Consider the following 19,819-nt stretch of genomic DNA (forward strand, 5'->3'; position numbering starts at 1 on the left):
CACCTCGTAGGGGTCTCGCTCACCTTGTCCCCTGCCAGGACCTTGAAGGAAGCGATGACCTGGTCGGCCGTGTCCGTGTCGGTGGTCTCCCGCGACATGAAGTCAATGAAGGCTTGGAAGGTCACAAGGCCGCTATGGTTGGGGTCGACCAGGCTCATGATTCGGTTGAACTCGGCCTCACCCTGCAAGGAGGGGGTGGGGCGGGGGACACCCGACATTTAGTGGGGCAGGGGCACCCAGGCCCACACTGATGGGGTCTCCAGGGAAACAGCCAAGAGAGTAGGGCCCAACCCACGTGTGCGTGCGCCCTGTTCCCCACCTGCTCCAGCAGCCTTGGCCCTGGGCAGAGCCTGCCACTGCTCTGGCTGCCCCAGGCCTCCAAGCCCCTAGTGCCCCAGGCTGGGAAGCAGGGCCTCTCTGCACCCTCCCCTCCCGTGGTCTCCGACAGCAGGGAACTGGGGTCTACTGCCCTCAGCCCAGGCTCACGAGTTAGCTCTGGAGGATGGGGAAGAAAGAGAGAGAGAAAGAGAAAGAAAAAGGGGAGAGAGTGGGAGAGCTGCCCCCTCTCTCTGGAGACTTCTAGGGAAGAAGGGGGGCTTGGGAAGTCATCGGAGGGACCCCACCCCGGCAGGTGCAGCAGAGGAAGAGGCAGGCACGGCTGCGCTGCTCGGGCGGAGGAGTGTCCCCGAGGACGAGGAAGCTCTGGAGGCGGTGAGGGGGAGAGGTCGGGGGAGGAGGAGGAGGAGGAGCGGGTGGCTGGGGAGACAGAGCTGCATACCAGGCTGTATCCTGTGGAGATAAGCAGAGCCCTGAAGTCATCGGAGTCCATGCTGCCTGTCTGCTTCTGCTCCGAGGACGCAGGCATAGCAGAGGAGGCCGCGCCCAGAGTAGGCAAGAGGGGCCGCCCCATGTGCACAGCGGGCAGACAGGACAGTGGCGGGGAGCAGGGAGACAGCGGCCCCAAGAGACCAGGTAAGAGGGAAGGTGTCCAGGGAGATGTGGGCAGGGAGGCAAGAGAGCAGAGATGGCACACAGGATGGCAGGGGTGGGATGGCGAGGGGAGAAAGAGAGAAGGAGAGAGAGAGAGAGAGAGAGCAGTTAATGCCACGGTCTGCTGGGGCCCAGGGTGCAGTACCTGCCGGTCGTTCTCCACGTCGTAGCCCAGGCTGATGAGGCAGGCCTTGAACTCCTCGGGCCCCAGTGCCCCGCCATGATCCTGCCGGGCCATCCGAAGGCAGGTGTGCGGGAGGGGCGGCGTGGAGACCAGGATGAGGGATCGGGGCCACATGCAGAGGGCAGGGGGAAGGGACACGTAGGGGAGGGAAACACAGAGTTAGAGGCGACATGGACAAGGAGATGTGGCCAGGGACGCGTGGGGTTGGGGGCGGCGCGGGCCCCTTTCATCCTGCCCCCAACCTCGGAAGCTCAAAGGCAGGCAGAGGCCTCCCCGACCTCTCTGCCCACAGCAGGGGTAGCAGCTGGATGCTACAGAACTGAGGACAAGTCCCAGGACTGGTGGGAGGTAGGCGGAGGTTCTCCTTGCCTTTGGGATTTGGAGTGGGACAGAGGGGACTGTACCCTGTCCTGGGGGCGCCAGATGCAGAGCTGAGGCTGCACACTTCTCAGTCTGTCAGCCCGGCAGCGTGGGCTGAGGATGGCAGCAAACTCTGGCGCTCAGGGCCCCTCTGATGAGGCTGCCGGACCAAATCTAAATTCTAAAAGCACCGTGCGGGGTGTCTGTGTCCAGGTTCCCAGTGTGCTGAGACTTCATCTGCCCCGGGGGTGGTGAGGATGCCACCCCAGAGGGCAGGACTTGGGGCTCCAGCCCCCTGCCTGTGTGTGTGAAGTGGCCTGGGCTGGGGTCTTGGTGCCGCACGCCCACACCCTGACAGTGGCAGGGCCCTGCTGGCCCTGGGAGTGGCGGCTGACGCTCAGCAACTGTGATGGGAACGGATGAACAGATGCAGAGACGAAGGTGTGGGCAACGGTGGGAGGGGAGAGGCCGAGGAGGTGGCAGGCTGCTCACCTTGTCAAAGTGGTTGAAGGACGCCCGGAACTCCTGCATCTGCTCCTGGCTGATGCCCTTGGCGTCGCGGGTGAGGATCTGGTTCTCCACCTCGTTGATGGTGCGGGCAATGGTGGTGAGCAGCTGCTCCCAGCCCACGCGGATGTGCTGTGGGAAGACGGGGGCGTGACCGTGGCCCCGGTGCTGTGAACTGTCCTCACCGTGGTGGGGATGTCCTCGGGAGCCTGCCCCGCCTTGGGGAAAGCCCCTGCTCTCCTGTACACCTCACGGGGGACATGGGGCTTATGTCTCCACAGTAAGTGTGTTTCCCAGCTACAGGGGCAGCAGAAGGGCAAGGACCCATGAATCTTGTGCTGGGATCCCTGTAGAGACTGTTTGGACATCCTCTGGTCAGTGTCTCACCACTGGCTCTCAGGGGAAAAAAACAAAAAAGCCAACTCTGGTTTGAAGCATCTGTGGACCTGTATGGGGTGGATCAGGAGTGTCCAGTCTTTTGGTTTCTCAAGCTACCAATATGATGGCGACCAGCTTGTAACATCCCCGGAGTGTTAGCCAGTGGGAGCTACTGCCCTGACCCGGCACCCGCTGGCTGGCTCTGGCCCCAAGCAAGGCTGATAACTGCTGAGGCCACAGGGCAAACGGTGCCCTCTGTGGGCCCCTAGACCAGCTTGTCCTGTGAGGGGCATTGTCATGGTGATGAGAGCAGTGCTAGGGAAAGTGTAATTTTTAAAACCGTCTAAACATTTTGATCTAGTCTTTTCAATCTCTTTTTTTTTTTTTTTTTTTGAGACAGAGTCTGGCTCTGTCACCCAGACTGAAGTGTGGTGGCATGACCTCGGCTCACCTCAACCTCTGCCTCCCTGGCTCAAGCAATCTGCCCACCTCAGCCTCCTGGGGAGCTGGGACTATAGGCATGCACCACCATGCCTGGCTAATATTTTCATTTTTTGTAGAGACAGGGTCTTGCTATGTTGCCCAGGCTGGTCTTGAACTCCTGGGCTCAAGCCATCCTCCCACCTTGGCCTCCTAAAGTGCTGGTCTCTTCAATAATTTTTAAACAGAGTGAAAAACAACAGACAGCAGACAGCTATCTTCTCACTGGCCCGAACCATTTCCAGTGAGGAAGCCGGCCGTGCTGGTGGAAGGGCGAGTGGGCAGGGCAGCTGCGCACCTCCATGGTATAGTTGGTGTGCTTGTTGTCGAAGATGAGGGCCTCCTGGATGAGCTGGTGCTGCTGCTCCAGCAGGTCCAGGTTAGGCTTGTAGTCCACGATGCTGCGTTCATACTGCTTCAGGTGGCTCAGCTGGTCCTCCAGGGTCCCATTCATCTCAATGGAGATGCGCCCGATCTCCTACGGGGGTGGGTGCATGTGGTGAAGTGAGGCTGGTGGGCCTGCCACCACTGACCACCTGGAGGAGCCCACTCGCGCTGCTGGCCTGCATCTTACCCGGGGCCTCTCTGGCCTGGGGCTTTGGCCCATGGGTCCCTGGGAGGGAAGGCCCACTGCTCACAACTGTCCCCTCTGGTCCTGCCCTCTCATGTTAAAGCAGCTATGACAATGACAGGGAGGCTTTCTCTGCCAAGTGCTCCCCGTACCCAACTTCATTTTACCCTTGACCTTTCTGTGAGGCCAGGGCTGTGGCAGGCCCTGATTGCAGAGGTAGAAACCGAGACTCACGGAGGACAGATCAGTGCTGTTAGAGGGAGAGTTGGGATCTCAACCCCGGCCTGGCTGTGGCTCCTGACCTCGGGCACTCCATTTCTCGGCACCCACAAATCCACATGCTGCATGGCTGGCATGAACCTCAGGGCTGACCTGCCTGGCACCCGGACCCCCTCTCAGGCTTGCTGGGTTTAAATGAGGTTGCCTGCTGCCAGCCTGGTTGCCTGGCACGTAGTGAGTGCTCAGTGAGTGGTGGCCAGAACTGCTGTAAGAATGACAGCACTCATGTGGCTGGTTAGTCGGTGCAAAAAGCATTTGCTGAAGTAATAAAGTAACTGTTTTCATCCCCATTTTAGAGCTGGGAGGACAGGATCAGAGGTTCAATAGTGCCTGAGTCTCACAATCATCAGACCAGGGCATTCGGGGATTAAACCCACCTCCCATGGGTAGCCCACTGGAGACCACAGGGTCTGTCAGGCTGAAGTGCAATGGCATGATCATAGCTCACAGCAGCCTCGACCTCCTTGGGCTGCGCACCATCACGCCCAGCTAATTTTTGTATTTTTTGTAGAGTTGGGGTCTCACTATGTTGCCCAGGCTGGTCTCGAACTCCTGGGCTCAAGCGATCTGCCCGCCTCAGCCTCCCCAGGTGCCAGGATTCCAGGTGCAAGCTCTGTGGACTCTCCTAACCCCCGCCGGGTGATCACGGCCCCTGGGTGGTGAGAATTGGGACCTGCTCTGCCAGGCGCCTCAGTCTGCAGGCCCTGGGCTGGCCGGGGACCCCCTCACTACGGGAGCTCCCTTGGAATCTTCTCAGCTCTGTGGGGCTCGGCCGCGCCTCACCTCCATCTTGGTCTGGATCCAGGGCCCCACGACGTTGGCCTGGCTGGCGAACTGGCGGCGCAGGTGCTCGTTGGACTGCTGCTTGCTCTGCTCCTCCAGGAGGGCATGGTCCCGTTTTGGCACCAGCTGCTGCACCTGGCAGAGGAGACGTGGTGCGGGAGCAGTCAGGGAGGCGGCCCCCAGCCCCGCCATCCTGCCCCAGCCCCTTCCGATGGCCCTGGCCCACCTTCTCCCACTTGGAGTTGATGATCTGTGGGGTGACGGTGGTGTAGGGGTTGCTGCCTGACAGCTTGATGTGGTTGCTCTCAGCGATCCTCTGGGCCTCCTTGTGGATGGCCAGGATGGCCTCGCGCTCCCTATCGGCGTCCGGCAGGGTGGACTTGAACTGGTCGTGGGCTGAGATCAGGCCCTGGGGGAGGAGCTGGAGTGAGGGGGCGGCCCAGCCCCACAGAGGCTCTTGGGAAGATGGGGGGCCGGGGGGCGCGGACCTCAATCTCCTCGATGGTGTGGACGATGAACATGTCCTGGAGGTCCTCCATGGCGCTCTCCATCCAGTTGTTGAAGGGGGCCGCGCGCTTGGCGTACTCCAGGTGCAGCTGGTCGATGGCCTCCAGCTGCTTCTCTGTTTTCTGGTGTGTGGGAGGGAAGGGGGCAGGGACAGAGGGAAGGCAGGTCAATATGTGAGCAGGAGGGGCGGGGAGGGGCCCGGAGGGCCCTGAGGAGTCAGAGAACATCCTCTCCGTGGGAGGTGTGGGGGAGCTCATGGGTCTGGACACTATCCACACCACCAGCCCCGGGGCAGCAGGGGCACAGAGCTCCGTGGGTGATGTCACCCCCTCCTCACCTCCAGGGCTTCCCTGCGACTGTGGGTCAGAGAGCCGAGGGCGTCCCACTGGTCGCAGATCTTCTGGCACCGAGTGTTGACATTGTGGGAGTCGTAGTAATCCAGCTCGCTGCAGGCCGGGCAGAGAGCAATGAGACCCAGCAGGGGCGAGTGGCGAGGTGGCTTGGACCCATCTACCCCCAAGGTTCCCAGGCCGGGGTGTTGGGGCAGTCAACATTCCAGGATATCAACAACCAATCACTAATCGGTCAATCAAATCACAGCTTGGTTCTGGCCCGTGGGACCCCCAGGGTAGAAGGGAAGGGAGATAACAGGGCTGGTTAACAGGTGATAACCAGGGGTGAGCAGGGAAGGGGCTTCCTCCTGCTCACCCATCCCTGACTCATTCTGCCACTATCAGCTAAGAGTGTGGCCCTTCAACCAGGCCTTGGGGCCTGAGGAGGGGTAGGGGGCAGGGAACAACTCCGGGGAGGAACAGGACACGGGGACCAGGTGAGCCAGCCACAGACAGTGGACAGGGGCTGAGGCCGTGCTCCACAGTAGGGCTGGGGGCCTGGGCTCCATTCCCATCTCAACCACTCCCTTGCTGTGTGACCCTGGGCAAACTTCTTGGCCTCTCTGTGCCTCGGTTCCCTCAGTAACACGGTTGATGTGGGGATTAAATGAGCTGGTACACATAAAGCCCTGAGAGCTCAGTGAGTTTTTGCTGTCACCATTATCAGTGCTCAGCAGGGCTGCCCATCCGGCTCATCCTGGACGGTCGACAGGCCTCTGTAATTCCCCCTCAGCGGAACAGACAGGACCCGGACAGCCCTCCCTTCCATTCCTCCAGGGCTACTGTCCAGGAAGCTGCTTCGGGGACTGCTTGTTCCTAGCAGAGTAATGGGTTTCACATAGCGTTGCCCAGGGCCTGAGAAGGGGGCAAGCCTAGGGTTTATTTCAAGTCTGTTTCCTACCAGCTTCCAGGAGCTCCTCCGTCACTGGGGAAGCTGCCTGTGTCCCACCCCCACACCCCCGAGGGTGCTGTGTCTGTGACCTTGTTCTCCTTGGCATGGACGTGGTGGTGGCAGGACCCCTGGGGTGCTCCAACTGGGCCAAATAAGAAGCTGTGGTTCCCAATGCTGTGATGGCCCCACGGGACTCTTGCCTCTGGCTGAGCCAATGGGGAAACCTCAAAGCAGCCGGGCAGTGGGGGGTAGTGAGTCGGGGAGGAAACCAGCTCTGCCCAGCACAGGGCTCCACTGGGCAGCAGGGCTGGGCCTTGGACTCATAGGAATAAATGGGCCTTGGACTCGTAGGAATAAGCAGACCTTTGGGGGTGACTGTGGTGGGGTGGGGGTGTCGGTGGAAAAAGCAGTTATAGCCAAGGATCCTATTTTTGAGCAGACAGCTATTTTGGGAGCCCTGATGCCCTCGAGGGCCTGTGGATTTTCCATGAAGTAATGGCCTGGGCCTCCTGCTGCCTGGGCCTGCCCTGCTGCTGGCCGCCGCGCTGGTGGAATAAGGCCCCATTCACCAGCGCGAGCCTCAGCGTACTAACTGTGTACAAAAGTTTATCTGACTGGGTGGGGAAGGGAAGGAGCCCGGCTGCCTGGAAGCTCTTACAATAAGTGTATTCTGAGCAAGAAAGGGAAGGGGCCGAGCAGAACAATAGGCTCACTGTGCAGCCTGGTTCCCTCAGGGACCTATGGCTGGGAGCAACGGAGGCTGGCGCCCAGCCCATCAGGGGGCCAGGGCCTACTTGGGGTGGCCAGGAGAAGTGGCACCCCCAGGGACCCCTGAAGCCTGAAGAATCAAGACAAGGGGCCAGACACCTCCCTCCTGCTAGAGAATCCAAATCCTTCAGGTGTCCCATCTGGGGCTGAGACAGGATGGGCAAAAGGCCTCATCCCATAAGGCCCTTCCCTGGCTTCTGGAAGGAGGTGCAGTTGGGGCATTGGGGACCCTATTCCGGGCCTTGAGGCAGGCTGGGCCTCGGCGTGCTGCCGCCACCAGTCTGGGCAGGCTGTGGTGGGAGCCAGGTGATGGGAGTATCCTGAGCCCGCACGTACTTGAGCTCCTGGGCAATGGCGGCAATCTGCTCCACACGGTCCTGGTGCGCGGCCAGGTCGCTCTCGAAGGCCTCGTGCTTGCGAATGAGGGCTTTGATGTCCGATAGTGTGGCCGTCTCGTAGTCCCGGTGCTTCAGCATGGCTTCCTTCCCTGGTGGGAGCAGAGAGGCACTTAGACCACAGCATGGCAGCTGTGGGGCAGCAGTCTGGAGGGGCTGTCCAAGCAGAGGGAGGGAAAGAGAGACTGTGGACCCCACATCCTTCCACGCCAATGACGGTGGCATGGAAACTTCCAGAACCTTCTTCCGTACCCTCCAGGGATCTCTAAGCCCAACTGTAACCTGGATGGACCTGGATGGACACTTCAGGGTTGGTGAGCCTGAGAGAGGGATTCCATCTCAACCCGTGTGTCCTAAACTTAGCAACTTTTGTTAGTAGCAAACCATACAAATCGGGCTGTGGTAGCACAGCTTGAAAAGGTAGCACCTGGCCGGGCGCGGTGGCTCATGCCTGTAATCCCAGCACTTTGGGAGGCCGAGGCGGGCGGATCACGAGGTCAGGAGATCGAGACCATCCTGGCTAACACGGTGAAACTCCGTCTCTACTAAAAATACAAAAAATTAGCCAAGCGTGGTGGCGGGCATCTGTAGTCCCAGCTACTCAGGAGGCTGAGGCAGGAGAATGGCATGAACCCGGGAGGCAGAGCTTGCAGTGAGCTGAGATCACGCCACTGCACTCCAGTGTCGGGGACAGAGTGAGATTCCTCTCAAAAAAAAAAAAGAAAAGGTAGCACCTGTTTCTGGAGGGCTTTGATCCAGAGAAGCACCCGGGGTCAAAGCCCATGTCCCAGCAGGCTTGGGGAAGGGGAAGCATCGGAGCCAGCTTCTTCTAGGAGCCTGACCCTGCACCCGCACAGGTGGTGGTCCTCTCCCATGTCTAAGTACCCCACGCTGTCCTAAAGTGTCCTGTGTGCAGTGGGGTGGGCCCACCGTCAGGCCCTTTGAAGGAAAGGAGGAACGCTATTATTAGTCCCGGATCCTGGCTAATTACACATCCCAGAACCAAAGCTCAAGGAAGCCCTGCAAGCAAGTGAAGGTCTTTAGGGAACCGCAGGGAAAATGCCAGCCTGGGAAGGTGGCTACACCCCAGCTCCTATAGGGGCCCTGCCTCAGGTACACCACCTTGGGCTTCCCCCGAGTGGTAGCGGAGATCCCCTCAGCTCTGTCCCAGCACCTGACAGCTGCCTGCCCAGTGCAGCCACCGGGGCCTCTCTGGGCCTGTGCCTTCATCTGTAAAATGGGGCCAGCCCCAGCACCTGGGTGGCCTGGAACTATTCTCAAGTTTCAGTGAGGTGGTGTTCAAGCACAGCAGGCATGGAGCCAGTACCAGCCTCACCTCAGCCTCTCCTGGTCTCATCTGTCAGGCACCTACCAGACTCCCCACAGGATCGGCTGTGGTGCTGACGGCCAAGAAGTGGGAGGCCTGGGAGACTGTGGCTCTACTGGCCCTGCTGCGTAGCCCTGGGGCAGGAGGCTCAGCCACAAGGCGGCCTTGCAATTCCCTTCTCCAACGGCTTTCTCCCAGGGGTGGGAACCAGAAACAGTAGGTGACATCTCCCTCTGCCTCAGCAGAGCCCCAACAAGGGTGCACCGAGAGGATGTGGGCAGCGGGCCATGGCCACAGCTATCTGGGATCCAGGCCAAGGGACAGCCGGAGTGGGGACAAGGGGTCGTTGGGGGCTGGTCGTATTCCCAGGAAATCAAGTCCCTCAGAGAAGCATCCACGACGACCCTCCTGCTGCAGGCTGTGGGGGATGGTGAGGGGCGTGGAGTGAAGGTGGCCCACCCACCCCAGGGCGGAGGAGGCCGCTCCGACCAGACCCTGGGGTGTAGAGGGCCTGCCTGTCCTGTTTCACGTAACTGCTGCTTGAGAGGACAGAGGCTCTGAGTCTTGGGAATTAGTAGGCCAGCCTGCCTGGGGGCTCTGGCAGACGCCATGGGCAGACCTGGGTGGATGCCCAGTCAGGCAGGGGTGGGGCAGGGACGTGTGGAGGCCGCTGAACCAGTTGGGCCCTGGCCGGAGACTGAGCTGGCTTCTAAACACCTCAGGTGAAGGCTGCCCCAGAGCCCTTCCCAGGGGAAGAATGCCAGTGGGGCCACCACACCCAGCCCCTAGGCCTCAGGAAACCATCTGCAGGGCCTCACGGAGCCCTGTAGAGGGACTGAAGGTTGATGGGTGGGCAGAAAGACCCCCAGAAGGTTCACCCACAGGGCAACGCCCAGGCCTCCATGGATAAGGACGGCTGGAGCCACCTGAGCTGTCTGTTGAATGAATGAGTGAATCTGGGAATGGATGGAGGCCACCAACCCACACAAGATGGCATCGGTGCCAACATGCTCTCCTCACATGGATGCCTTTCTGCCAGGCAAGAGGGAAGTGCGGCACCCGGCCTGGCCAGGCCCGGCCAGGCCCTTCCTCCCTCACCATTCACTCTCTCACTCGCACTCTTTCCTGGCAGCAAAGGGGCTGGGCTGCTCTGAGGCTGGCAGCTGCCACGGGAATGGTGAGCTGAGCTCATGTGAGTAGGGCACAAGCTGGGCCATGGCCAGGGCTGTGGGCCGTGTGGAGCTGCACACTCGCATGCGGGCCAGGGTGGGGAGGGGTGAGAAACTGCACTCAGGAATGCAAGGAAGGGCTCAGCTGGGCGGAGTGGCGGCTGGAGGGCCAGGGAGACAGCATTGGGAAGGAGGTGGCCAGAATGGGAGAGGAGTCCTATGGGTGGCTCTTGCGGCTCTCCCAGGCACTGGCAGCTTTCTGAAGGCTTCCAGACCCCTGGGATCTGGAATCTCAACCTTGGCGTGACCCAAAGGAGGACGAGGGACGTGATGGAATCCCATATCCGGAGCCAACGGCCAGGCAGCTGCAGGGCTGCCGAGAACAGAAAGCACAGCACGGCAGCGCTCCTGCAGGGGGAGCCAGGCCCGGGAAGGAGGCTCTGGGAAGGGATGGGAGGTGGGAGGAGCTCGCAGGTGGGCCATGCTGAAGGGTGGGCCAAAGGCAGTGGGTGAGCACTGTCTGAGGGTGAGCACTGTCTGCGGTCCGGCAGCAGGCCCAGGAGGCAGGCCCTCCTCTAGCCTGAGGGATGTGCCAGTGAACACGGGCTCCCCAGCCTGCTGTCCATGCTCACAGAGGTGTGGGAGAGGGAAGCCAACTCAGAACATAGGGTGCAGGGGATGGAAGAGGCCTGCCCCACACACTTGCCCCGGATGGAGAAGACACACAGAGGGGATGCAGAGGGGACAAACGGATGGGTGTAAGGTCACTTCCCTGAAGTGCTGGAGGGGGCTCGGCTGTGTTCCTGGATGACTGACAGGGGCCCACCTATGAGGCGAGGGCAGACAGGGCAACAAAGACCCTGGCAACCTGGCCCCTGAATGGTCCCTGCTTTCTGGGGCTAAAGGAACCCAGAGCAGCATTTGTTTCCTTTTTTTTTCTTTTGAGACAGGGTCTTACTCTGTCACCCAGGCTGGAGTACAGTGGTACAATCATGGCTCACTGCAGCCTTGATCTCCCTGGCTCAATGGATCCTCCCACCTCAGCCTCCAAAGTAGCTGGGACCACAGGTGTGCACCACTATGCCTGGCTAATTTTATTATTCTAAAATTTTTTTGTATAGGCAGGGTCTCGCTATGTTGCCCAGGCTGGTCCCAAACTCCTGGGCTCAAGTGATCCTCCTGCCTTGGCCTGCCAAAGTGCTGGGATTACAGGTATGAGCCACTGAACCTGTCTCTAAAGCAACATTTCTGACACACACACATGCTCCCAAGCAGCAAGAAAGGGCACCTGAGAAACAGACCCAACACGGCAGGGGGCTGTGTGTGCACACTCATGCGTGCCTGAGAGACAGGAGGGGAGCGCGGGAGCGGGGCTGGGCAGAGTGGGGCAGAGCTGGGCCGTACCATCAGTCCAGGCCTCGTGGATGGAGGCCTTCTGCCGGAACTTCTCTGCCAGGTGGTCGAGCCGCTCCAGCCTGCGGATCTCATTCAGCAGCCACTCCTCGTAGCCCTTCTCAGCCTGCTCCAAGTGCTGCCAGCCGTTGTTGATGTCCTGGGGCAGGGCAGGAGCAGGCAGGGCTATCAAAAGGAAGTGGGGGCACCCAGGGGGATGTCTCCAAGGGATGCTGATGGGAAGCTGGCAGAACTTGGCTGGGGTCATGTCTGTGCCATGCTTTGCTATTATATCTGGATGCCTACACAGGGCCCCCCAGCACTCAGCAGGTACAATCAATTCTGGATTAACAAAATGAATGCGTGAACAGGTGAGTGCATGAATCAATGGATGAATATCATAGATGGGGAGGTGGTAACTGTCCAGAGCGCACTGCCCCTCCGCTGATGAAGGGCCTCAAGCACATGGCGGTCCTGCCATCATGGCAGACCGGGGCTCCAAACTGACACCACTCCACACCCACACAACCCGTGGCAAGGATTTGGGGTGTGTATAAAACCCTGGGTGTAAAATACAGTGAGTGAGGGCCAAAGGGGAGCACAGTGCTGAGTGAAATGCACCCCTCCCTGACCCCTGCATCTGAAAGGCCATGCCATGTCCCACAGGACATCAACAACTTAGGAAAGATTACGCTGGCCAAACGGTGAGCCCACAGGCAGTTCTAGGGCTGCCTCTGCCCCTCACAGCTGCTCCCCTGTGAATCCTGGCGCTCACCGAGACCATCTTGCCCTCGGAGGGCATGAAGGCAGGCCGGTTGCTGAGGCGCAGCTTGGTCTGCAGCGTGTTGAAGTTGATCTCCAGCTGGCACTTCTCCTGCACCTTGGGCGGCTTGTGCACGCGCCGGTAGTCGCGGAAGTCCTCCAGCTTCTGCTGCATCTCCTGGATAGTCTTTTGGGGCACACGGTCCTCCAGCCAGGGGATGGTGCGCCGGATCCACTCCAGGAGCTGTGGGCCACAGAAGCCAGGGTGGCCTTTGTGGGGGGCCCTCAGAGTGCTGATGGGCTGCCCCCCCCCCAGCTTATGGGCACATGGGATCTGGATCTTTGAGGGCCCCAACTTAGGGGGTTACCCCTGCTCCCCAGCCCAACTTCACCATTCCTGCTGGAACCCCCAACCCGGAACTCTGGGAGCATGGGCCCCCTCCCTGTCCCTGCATCACTGTACTGTTCTCTTGTTACTTCCTGTTCCTGCCTGTGCTTTTCTTTTTAAAGACAGGTTCATGCTTTGTCATCCAGGCTGGAGTGAAGTGGCACGATCATAGCAACCTCCCGGGCTCAAGCCATCCTTCTGCCTCAGTCTCCCAAGTAGTTGGGACTACAGGTGCCTACCTCCGAGCCTGGCTGACTTTTATTTTAAGTTTTTATAGAGAATGGGGTCTCAGTATACTGCCCAGGCTGGTCTGGAGCTCCTGAACTTCAAGCAATCCCACTTTAGCCTCCCAAAGTGGTGGGATGACAGGGGTGAGCCACCATGCCTGGCCCATGCCTTTGCTCTTAGTCTCTTCCCTCAGGTCTAAGAGGGGAAAACTCCACTCCCATGCCCCCGCCAAAAAGGTCCCCTTCCATGCTGTCACATGTCCCACTGCCGCTGTCTTCACTGAGCTCCATGCTGAGAGCCTCACTGCTTCCGGGTTCACTAAGTGCCTCAAGGGCAAGGCCGACAAGCCCACCTGGCTCAGTCTGGCTAGGCCAGTGCGTGCACTGGGCCTGGGACATAACTTAGAAAATAAAATTGAAGAAGAAACAAACATATTCTTTTAGGAGCTACTCAGATCTTTGATGGAGTGAGGAAGGGTAACAAACAATTGGACATTCTGAAACAATTCTAGGCCAGGCACGCTGGTTCACACCTGTAATCCCAGCACTTTGGGAGGTTGAGGTGAGTGGATCACCTGAGGTCAGGAGTTCAAGATCAGCCTGACCAACACGGTGAAACCCCATCTCTACTAAAAAATATACAAGAATTAGCTGGGCGTGGTGGTGCATGCCTGTAATCCCAGCTACTTGGGAGGCTGAGGCAGGAGAATTGCTTGAACCTGGGAGGCAGAGGTTGCAGTGAGCCAAGATTGTGCCATTGCACTCCAGCCTGGGTGACAAGAGTGAAACTCCATCTCAAAAAAATAATAAAACAATTCTAGAAGGATAAAATCAGTTATCTGCCAACATGGACAAGCTGGAGAAGTGGTTCCCAAATGCCAACTTCTGGCAAAGTGAGAAATTCAAGGACAGAAATACCCCTGTGTGGATACATTGTGAGGCGTGCTGCCAGCTGCCCTTTCTTGGCTATGGCTGGGGTTCTAAGAATAACCTTTTTACCTTATCTTGGTGTTGGAAGTGCTGGTGGTAACAGATGGTAGTGTTTCTTTTTAAAACATCCGTAACTTGGCAAAATAAAAAGCTGGCCATCTTAGGCTGGACATCAAATAGTTTTTCCAATTCTCCTGGTCTATGAGATCGCAAAATCTGGGAACCACTGGTTCCAGATGAGCAGTCAAACCACTGCTCTTTGGGAAATTTTATTTTATTTAATTTTTATTTTAATGGAGTCTTGCTCTGTCACTAGGCTAGAGTGCAGTGGCGCAAGGGTCTCGGCTCACTGCAACCTCTGCCTCCCAGGCTCAAGCGATCCTCCTGCCTCAGCCTCCCGAGTAGATGGGACTACAGGTGTGTGCCACAATGCCTGGCTAATTTTTGTATTTTCAGTAGAGACGAGGATTCACCATGTTGGCCAGGCTGGTTTTGAACTCCAGACCTCAAGTGATCCGCCTGCCTTGGCCTCCCAAAATGCTGTGATTACAGGTGTGAGCCACTGCACCCAGCCTACTTTTATTTTTTAAATATGGAGATTTCAAAAATGAAGAGCCTTCAGAAGAGTTGCACTAACCACCCTTATTTCCAGCTGAAGCATTGGGTTTGGACTCTCGAGCAGGGCTGCCTGGGGTTGAAGCCCAGCTCTCTGTCCCACCAGTCATGTAACAGCAGGCACATGCCTGACCCTCCCTGGGCCTCAGTTTCCTCACTTGGAAAGGAGGATAATCAGAGTTCCCGTCTTGCTGCGCTGCTCGTGAAGTACCTGCACAGGGCCTGCTATCCTATTGGTTCCCAGGCCCCTCTCCATCCTTCTGAATCACTCTCTCCAGGGCCAGGGCACGGGAAGAGGGGCTTTCACAAAGCTCCCTGGGTGATTCTAAAGCACTGAGGTGCCCAGGAAGCACTGTCCCTGAGCATCTCTGTAGGAACCCAAGCTCGGGAGCCCACGGGCTGGCTGGCAAGGTGGCTGCCAGTCCGACCCTTAGCCTTGTGGAAGCAAACGGAGCAGTCGCACACTAGCTGGCTAAATGCCATGGTCTGTGACCACGCAGCCTTTTCTAGGTCATCTCGCTGCCACACCTGCTTTCCCCCTGCAAGAGTCACAGTGACCTCTGGCTGAGGGTAACGAGGTGGCCCTGACTTTCACTGGGGGAACACTCACGTCGCTGGCCAGCTTCTCGTAGTCCTCCATCAGGTGCTCGTTCTCTTGGTTGACAGCCAGCACCTTGCAGATCCGGTTGGCGGCAGTTTCAGCCTGGAGGGGAGCACACAGTCAGGGCTGCCTGGGGGCTGGCCACCCTCCCTCCTGACGGGCATGTCCCTTGAAAGCAGCTGGTCCATGGCCCATGGAACTCCTCACAGAGGGGAAGGAGAGGAAGCACAGCTCCAGTGAGATGGTGCCCTGTCCCAATAGGCCTTGTTGGCATCCTCACTGCTGACTGCAAAATGCCCCTGGGTCCAGAAAGCCCAGACCCTGGAGGCACCGAGGAGGGTTGGGGAGCCCTCCCACTGCTGCTTGCAAACCCTCTAGTGCCCCACACAGAGGAGGGTGAGGGTGGACGGGTTGGCTGCATTGGACCTAAGACCGCGGAGGAGTCTCTCCCGGTGGGAAGGTGAACGGATGGGAAGCCGAGAGCTGGAGAGCTGGGGGCAACAGAGCAGGGGCGCCCAGGCCCTGGAGGAGCCTAGTGGTCCATGCACAGGAGCACACTCAGGCCTGTCCTCTCTCCTGCCTTGGAAGCAGTGTTAATAGGAGCTCCAGAGGGCAGAAGTCACCATCCGTGGGGCAGAAAAGCGCTGGGGCTTTGGAGGGTGAGAGTGGTGGACATAGTCCCTGGGCCTGAACTACAGGAGAGCGTCCTGCCCTGTCCTGCTAGGGGGCAGTGAACAGTGTAGAGGAGGCAGGGGGTGCACACGGGGAGAGAGAGACCAGGTACCTTTCAGGAAGCACAGAAAGGGTCCAAGAGGAGGAGTTGAAACGGCAACTTAACAGGAACAGAAAGAGTGAGGAGGGTCTACAGAGTGATGGGGAAGGAAAATGGAGAGGCTTGGCCAATGGCTCAGAGTCAGTGCTGCAGGCAGCGATGCCCAGCCTTTCCCCTCCACACATGGCACCTGGAGACAGGCGGGGAGGTGGCAGGCGGGGAGGTGGCAGCCGGGGCTCTTGTGAGCGCACACACGCACGTGCACACCCCACGCCATGCTGCGGGACACACACCCAGGGCCCCAGGCAGTGCTCCTCAGAGATGAGGTCCAGGAGGTTCCTCGGCCAATGAACATGGGCCCCAGACCAGTGTGGAAAACAGCCAGGGCTGCAGCTTGTGGGGGTCACAGAGGTCAGTCCCTGACTCCTAACTTGGCAGAGACAACTGGCACCCGAAACTCAAGTCCTCTGTGAGCACGGGGCTGCCGCAGGGCAGGGGAATCATGTTTCACTGCTGAGTTCCTGCATCCAGCTTGGGGCTCGGTGCACTGGCGGTGCTCAGGGTTGCTGAATGAGTGAGTGAATAAAGGAAGGAGGCGGGAATGCTTCGGTGACTAGAAATAAATAATCAGGACAGAAGGGGCACACCGGCGCTAGGCCTGGGGTTCACTCTGCGCTTATAAAACATGAACCCCAGAAAGCACTCTTGCAAGAGCTTGTACTGGGTTTCTAGGGAAATGAGGCCGCAGGAGCAGCACCACGGGGCTGTCCTGAGGAGCACACAGGGACCCAGCACTTTCCTTTCCGACCGGCCAGTGCCCTGCAGCTGGGCCTCCACTACTCCCTCAGGAGAGAGGCCAGTGACAAGCCTCCAGGCCCAGCACCTCAGCAGCCACCCATGCTGTCCTGGGCTCGCCTGCCAGTCCCTGCTCCCCCCCAAATCCCTCAGAGCCTCCAGACTGGAGTTCAGCCCTAAGCACAGGGGAGCAGTGTGGGTAGAAAGAAAAGCAATCTGGTGAGGCCATGTGGTGGGCAGGGGGCTGGTTCGGAGCCCGTAGGGGTGAGTGCAATGGCAAACATGCTGTTAGTTGGCGTCTGTGGTAACGAATCGTCCATCGCTGCTGGTCCCTGCCCACCTTCCCATGGGAGTGTGGGTCAGGGGTCCTCCCTCCACCCTCCTGGCCCGTGCCCTCTAGGAGAACACTCCAAACACAAGCTCCAATCGCATGCTGAGGAGATGAAGAGGCCTTTCTGGCCTGAGGCTGGGAAGAACCACACTCCCCACCACTGTGGCTCCCCGGCAGCTGCCTACATGGCACCTGCCATGCCAGGCACTGTGCTAAGCCCTTTGCCTGCAGGAGCTCATTTCACACCCAGAACAATCTTGTGAGACCGAACTACAGCGATGCCCATTTCACAGGTGGGGAAGCTGAGGTCAAGTAATCCACCCAAGGTCACAGTATCAAGAGGTGGCAGAGTGGGGCCAGGCCAGACTGACGGTAGGTAATGCACCTGCTAGATGGGGGGCTCAAAGCAGGGGGTCCACAAAAGGTACGGCCCCCGCCCTTTAGTTTTAGGAACAGCTCTCTGTTTCCCTAAACTTCAATTCCTCCTCTCTCAAATGGGGATAACTGCGCCTAGCCCTCCTGGGGGTATGCACAGGGACCCTCTGGAAGCCTGTGCATGTGAAGGCCTTGGAGGGTGCCTAGCGTGTAGTACATGTTCAGTAAACAAGAATCGATTCTGCCTCCTCCTCTGAACCTGTGCCAACCGCTGACACTTCAAAGCAGGCATCGAGAATGCTGCCTGAGATACTTCAGAGACCACAAGGCAAGCAGGGGGACCAGTGCTTGGGCCTCTGCGTGAACGCTGAGGGCCCGGCAGGAGCTGTGAGGCGGCATGAGGTCAGCTGGGCCCAGGAGGGCGGCCACTGGTATGCACGCTCTGCGGGCTCTGCCTGGCCTCTGGAGGGCCGGGACCTTGAGTGCAGGTCGGGCTGCACACGCTGAGCCTTTCCTGGCAGGAAGGAGCTGCAAAACTGGGGTAAAGCCCAGTGCTCCCCATGAAAGGGGCTGGCAGGGGCAGGCAGGCAGCCCTGGTGCAGATGATGGACAGGGCGAGTGGGAACGCCGGGCAGTCAAATCCCAGCTCTGCCACTGACTGTAACGCAGGGCTTTAGTTTCCCCGCCTGAGAGCCTGGGTGGGCTGTGTTCAAACAGAGAAGGTCTGTGACTCCTCAGCACAGGCCCAGCACCGGCCCGGCAGGAAACCTGCCCCAGGGGACCCTTCCAAGTCAGAGCCTGGCAGGGTCAGTCTGTGTGGTGTGGCAGCCCACAGCCTGGCCAGGGCTCCAACCACAGATGGCCGGCAGTGACGCAAGGGTGGTGGTGAAGGCAGGTCTGCAGCCCCAGCAGCGAGGTGTGCCCAGCCCAGCTCACCTTCTGAGCCCCCGAGAAAGCGTGGTAGAAGCAGGACACGTAAGTCATGATGGCCTTCTCATCTGGCCTCAGAGTGCCCACAATATCTGCACAGAGAGAGAGAGAAAGAGAGAGAGAGGCAGGAGAGAGTGAAAGATGCAGGGAGGGCGGCCGGGCCGGCCTGAGGCTCATGCAGGAGGAAGAGCGCTTGCTCTGGACTGGAAGCCAGCCCCAGGCCTGCGTGGACATGCCTTGCAGGGTTTTGTGGAGTCCAAATGGGGTGCATTCCTTTTCTAACCAGGCCTGGACTGGAGACAGACTAGCTGTGGGCCCTATAAAGGCAGCTTTGTTTTGGGCTGGAGGAGTCAGTTGCTAAACAATCTGTCTGAAAATGTGAGTGAGCACCTACCACCACGGAGTAAGACCCTAAGGGTCTCCCGTGGCCCTCAGAGTGAAACACGAATTTCTTATCCCACACCACAAGGGTCTTGTTGGGCCTGGCCCATCACTGCTTGTCACTCACTCCTCTCTAGCTGGTCCTTGAATAAGCCAAGCTTCTTCCTGTCTCAGGGCCTTTGTAGTGCTTCACCCTCTGCCTGGAACACCTATACCCCAGTCTGCATCTAGTAGCTCCTGCTGCAAGTACCTGCTCACGTCACCCCTCCACATTGACAGCACCAGCTGAAGGTCACCCCAGCCATCTCTGTCCCATCTGGCCCCATTTTCTCTATTCTACTCCTGTGACAGGCCTGCTGTGTGTCTCTCCCACTAGCATGGAAGTGCCCTGAGAACAGGGACCTTGTCTGACCCAGTCACCATGGCATCCTCAATGCCTGGAAAAATCTGGCACAGATGAGGTACCCAAAAGGTGTGTGAGCTAAGGCTGAGGGGGCAGCAACGCCAGGGAGCTGGGGGTGGCTTCCAGTCGGAGAGAGGCCACTGCCGTCTGCAAGAGAAATGAGGTGAGCACGGGAGGTGAGAGGCAGCGGCGGCATTGCGCGATGGCGGCGAGGAGGGCCTGCCTGGCCCTGCTCGGTACCTTCTGCGCTCCCGAAAAGGCATGGTAGAAGCTGGACACATAGGTCATTATGGCCTTCTCGTCGGGCCGGGCCGTGTTCACGATGTCTGCAAGTGAACAACAAGGGTTAAACTGCCCGAGTGGGGCGGGGGGTGGAGGCGTCACTCATTGGGATCCACGGGCTCCCAAAGCCACGGCCTTGGGGGAGAGGGACCCGCAGAGTGACTCGTGACTTGGGTGGGCTCAGCCACACCCTCAGCCCCTCCCTCTCCCATGGCTCTGGAAAGGACAAGACTGTGGAAAGCGGATTAAAATGAGGTCACTTCCTCTCTCTGAAAATGGCCTCAAGGAGCAGCAGGACAATCAACTCCAAGGGCCACCAGAGGCCAGAGACACAGGTCCCAGCTGGGGCAGTGCATGGCTGGGAAATGGAGCAAAGCCGGAAAAGGAAAAAACAAAACACTCCACTTTGGCGGGCTCCATACTCCATGCCTGCTGCAGTTAGGGAGGGAGAGGCCAGGGTTGCTCACAGGAAGCCTGGAGTACCCCTCCTCAGCCACCTTGTCCTTCCTGGGCCCTGCGGAGATGCAGCCTCAGGAGAGTTGATCCTTCAGCTCCCCCTCCCCATACTCTTCTTCATCCCTGAAGGCATCTGGCCAGCCCAGGCTGCCCTGGCTCCGTCTCCCAGGGCGACATGGCTGTCCCCAGTTCACCCG

At 59.0% G+C, this 19,819-nt stretch overlaps 1 protein-coding gene across 5 annotated transcripts in view; it reads right to left on the reverse strand.

The window, feature by feature from the left end:
* Window positions 1–19,819, reverse strand: part of ACTN4 (actinin alpha 4) — an 83,050-nt gene that overhangs the window by 1,294 nt on the left and 61,937 nt on the right. The window contains exons 8-21 of one of the 5 annotated variants that reach the window (XM_030822218.1): window positions 19,125–19,210; window positions 14,907–14,999; window positions 12,150–12,380; window positions 11,387–11,534; window positions 7,428–7,578; window positions 5,377–5,485; window positions 5,021–5,161; window positions 4,759–4,941; window positions 4,533–4,667; window positions 3,198–3,377; window positions 2,027–2,173; window positions 1,136–1,216; window positions 779–844; window positions 24–182 (exon numbers count right to left, since the gene is read on the reverse strand). In XM_030822218.1, coding sequence (XP_030678078.1) covers window positions 24–182; window positions 779–844; window positions 1,136–1,216; window positions 2,027–2,173; window positions 3,198–3,377; window positions 4,533–4,667; window positions 4,759–4,941; window positions 5,021–5,161; window positions 5,377–5,485; window positions 7,428–7,578; window positions 11,387–11,534; window positions 12,150–12,380; window positions 14,907–14,999; window positions 19,125–19,210 — 1,910 coding nt within the window. Of the gene's footprint in view, window positions 1–23; window positions 183–778; window positions 845–1,135; window positions 1,217–2,026; window positions 2,174–3,197; window positions 3,378–4,532; window positions 4,668–4,758; window positions 4,942–5,020; window positions 5,162–5,376; window positions 5,486–7,427; window positions 7,579–11,386; window positions 11,535–12,149; window positions 12,381–14,906; window positions 15,000–18,106; window positions 18,193–19,124; window positions 19,211–19,819 lie in introns of all 5 variants that reach the window. The other 4 variants (XM_003252652.4, XM_030822217.1, XM_003252651.4 and 1 more) reach the window with 4 other exon arrangements.

Source organism: Nomascus leucogenys, chromosome 11 (assembly GCF_006542625.1).
Source record: "Nomascus leucogenys isolate Asia chromosome 11, Asia_NLE_v1, whole genome shotgun sequence".
Lineage (NCBI taxonomy): Eukaryota > Metazoa > Chordata > Mammalia > Primates > Hylobatidae > Nomascus > Nomascus leucogenys.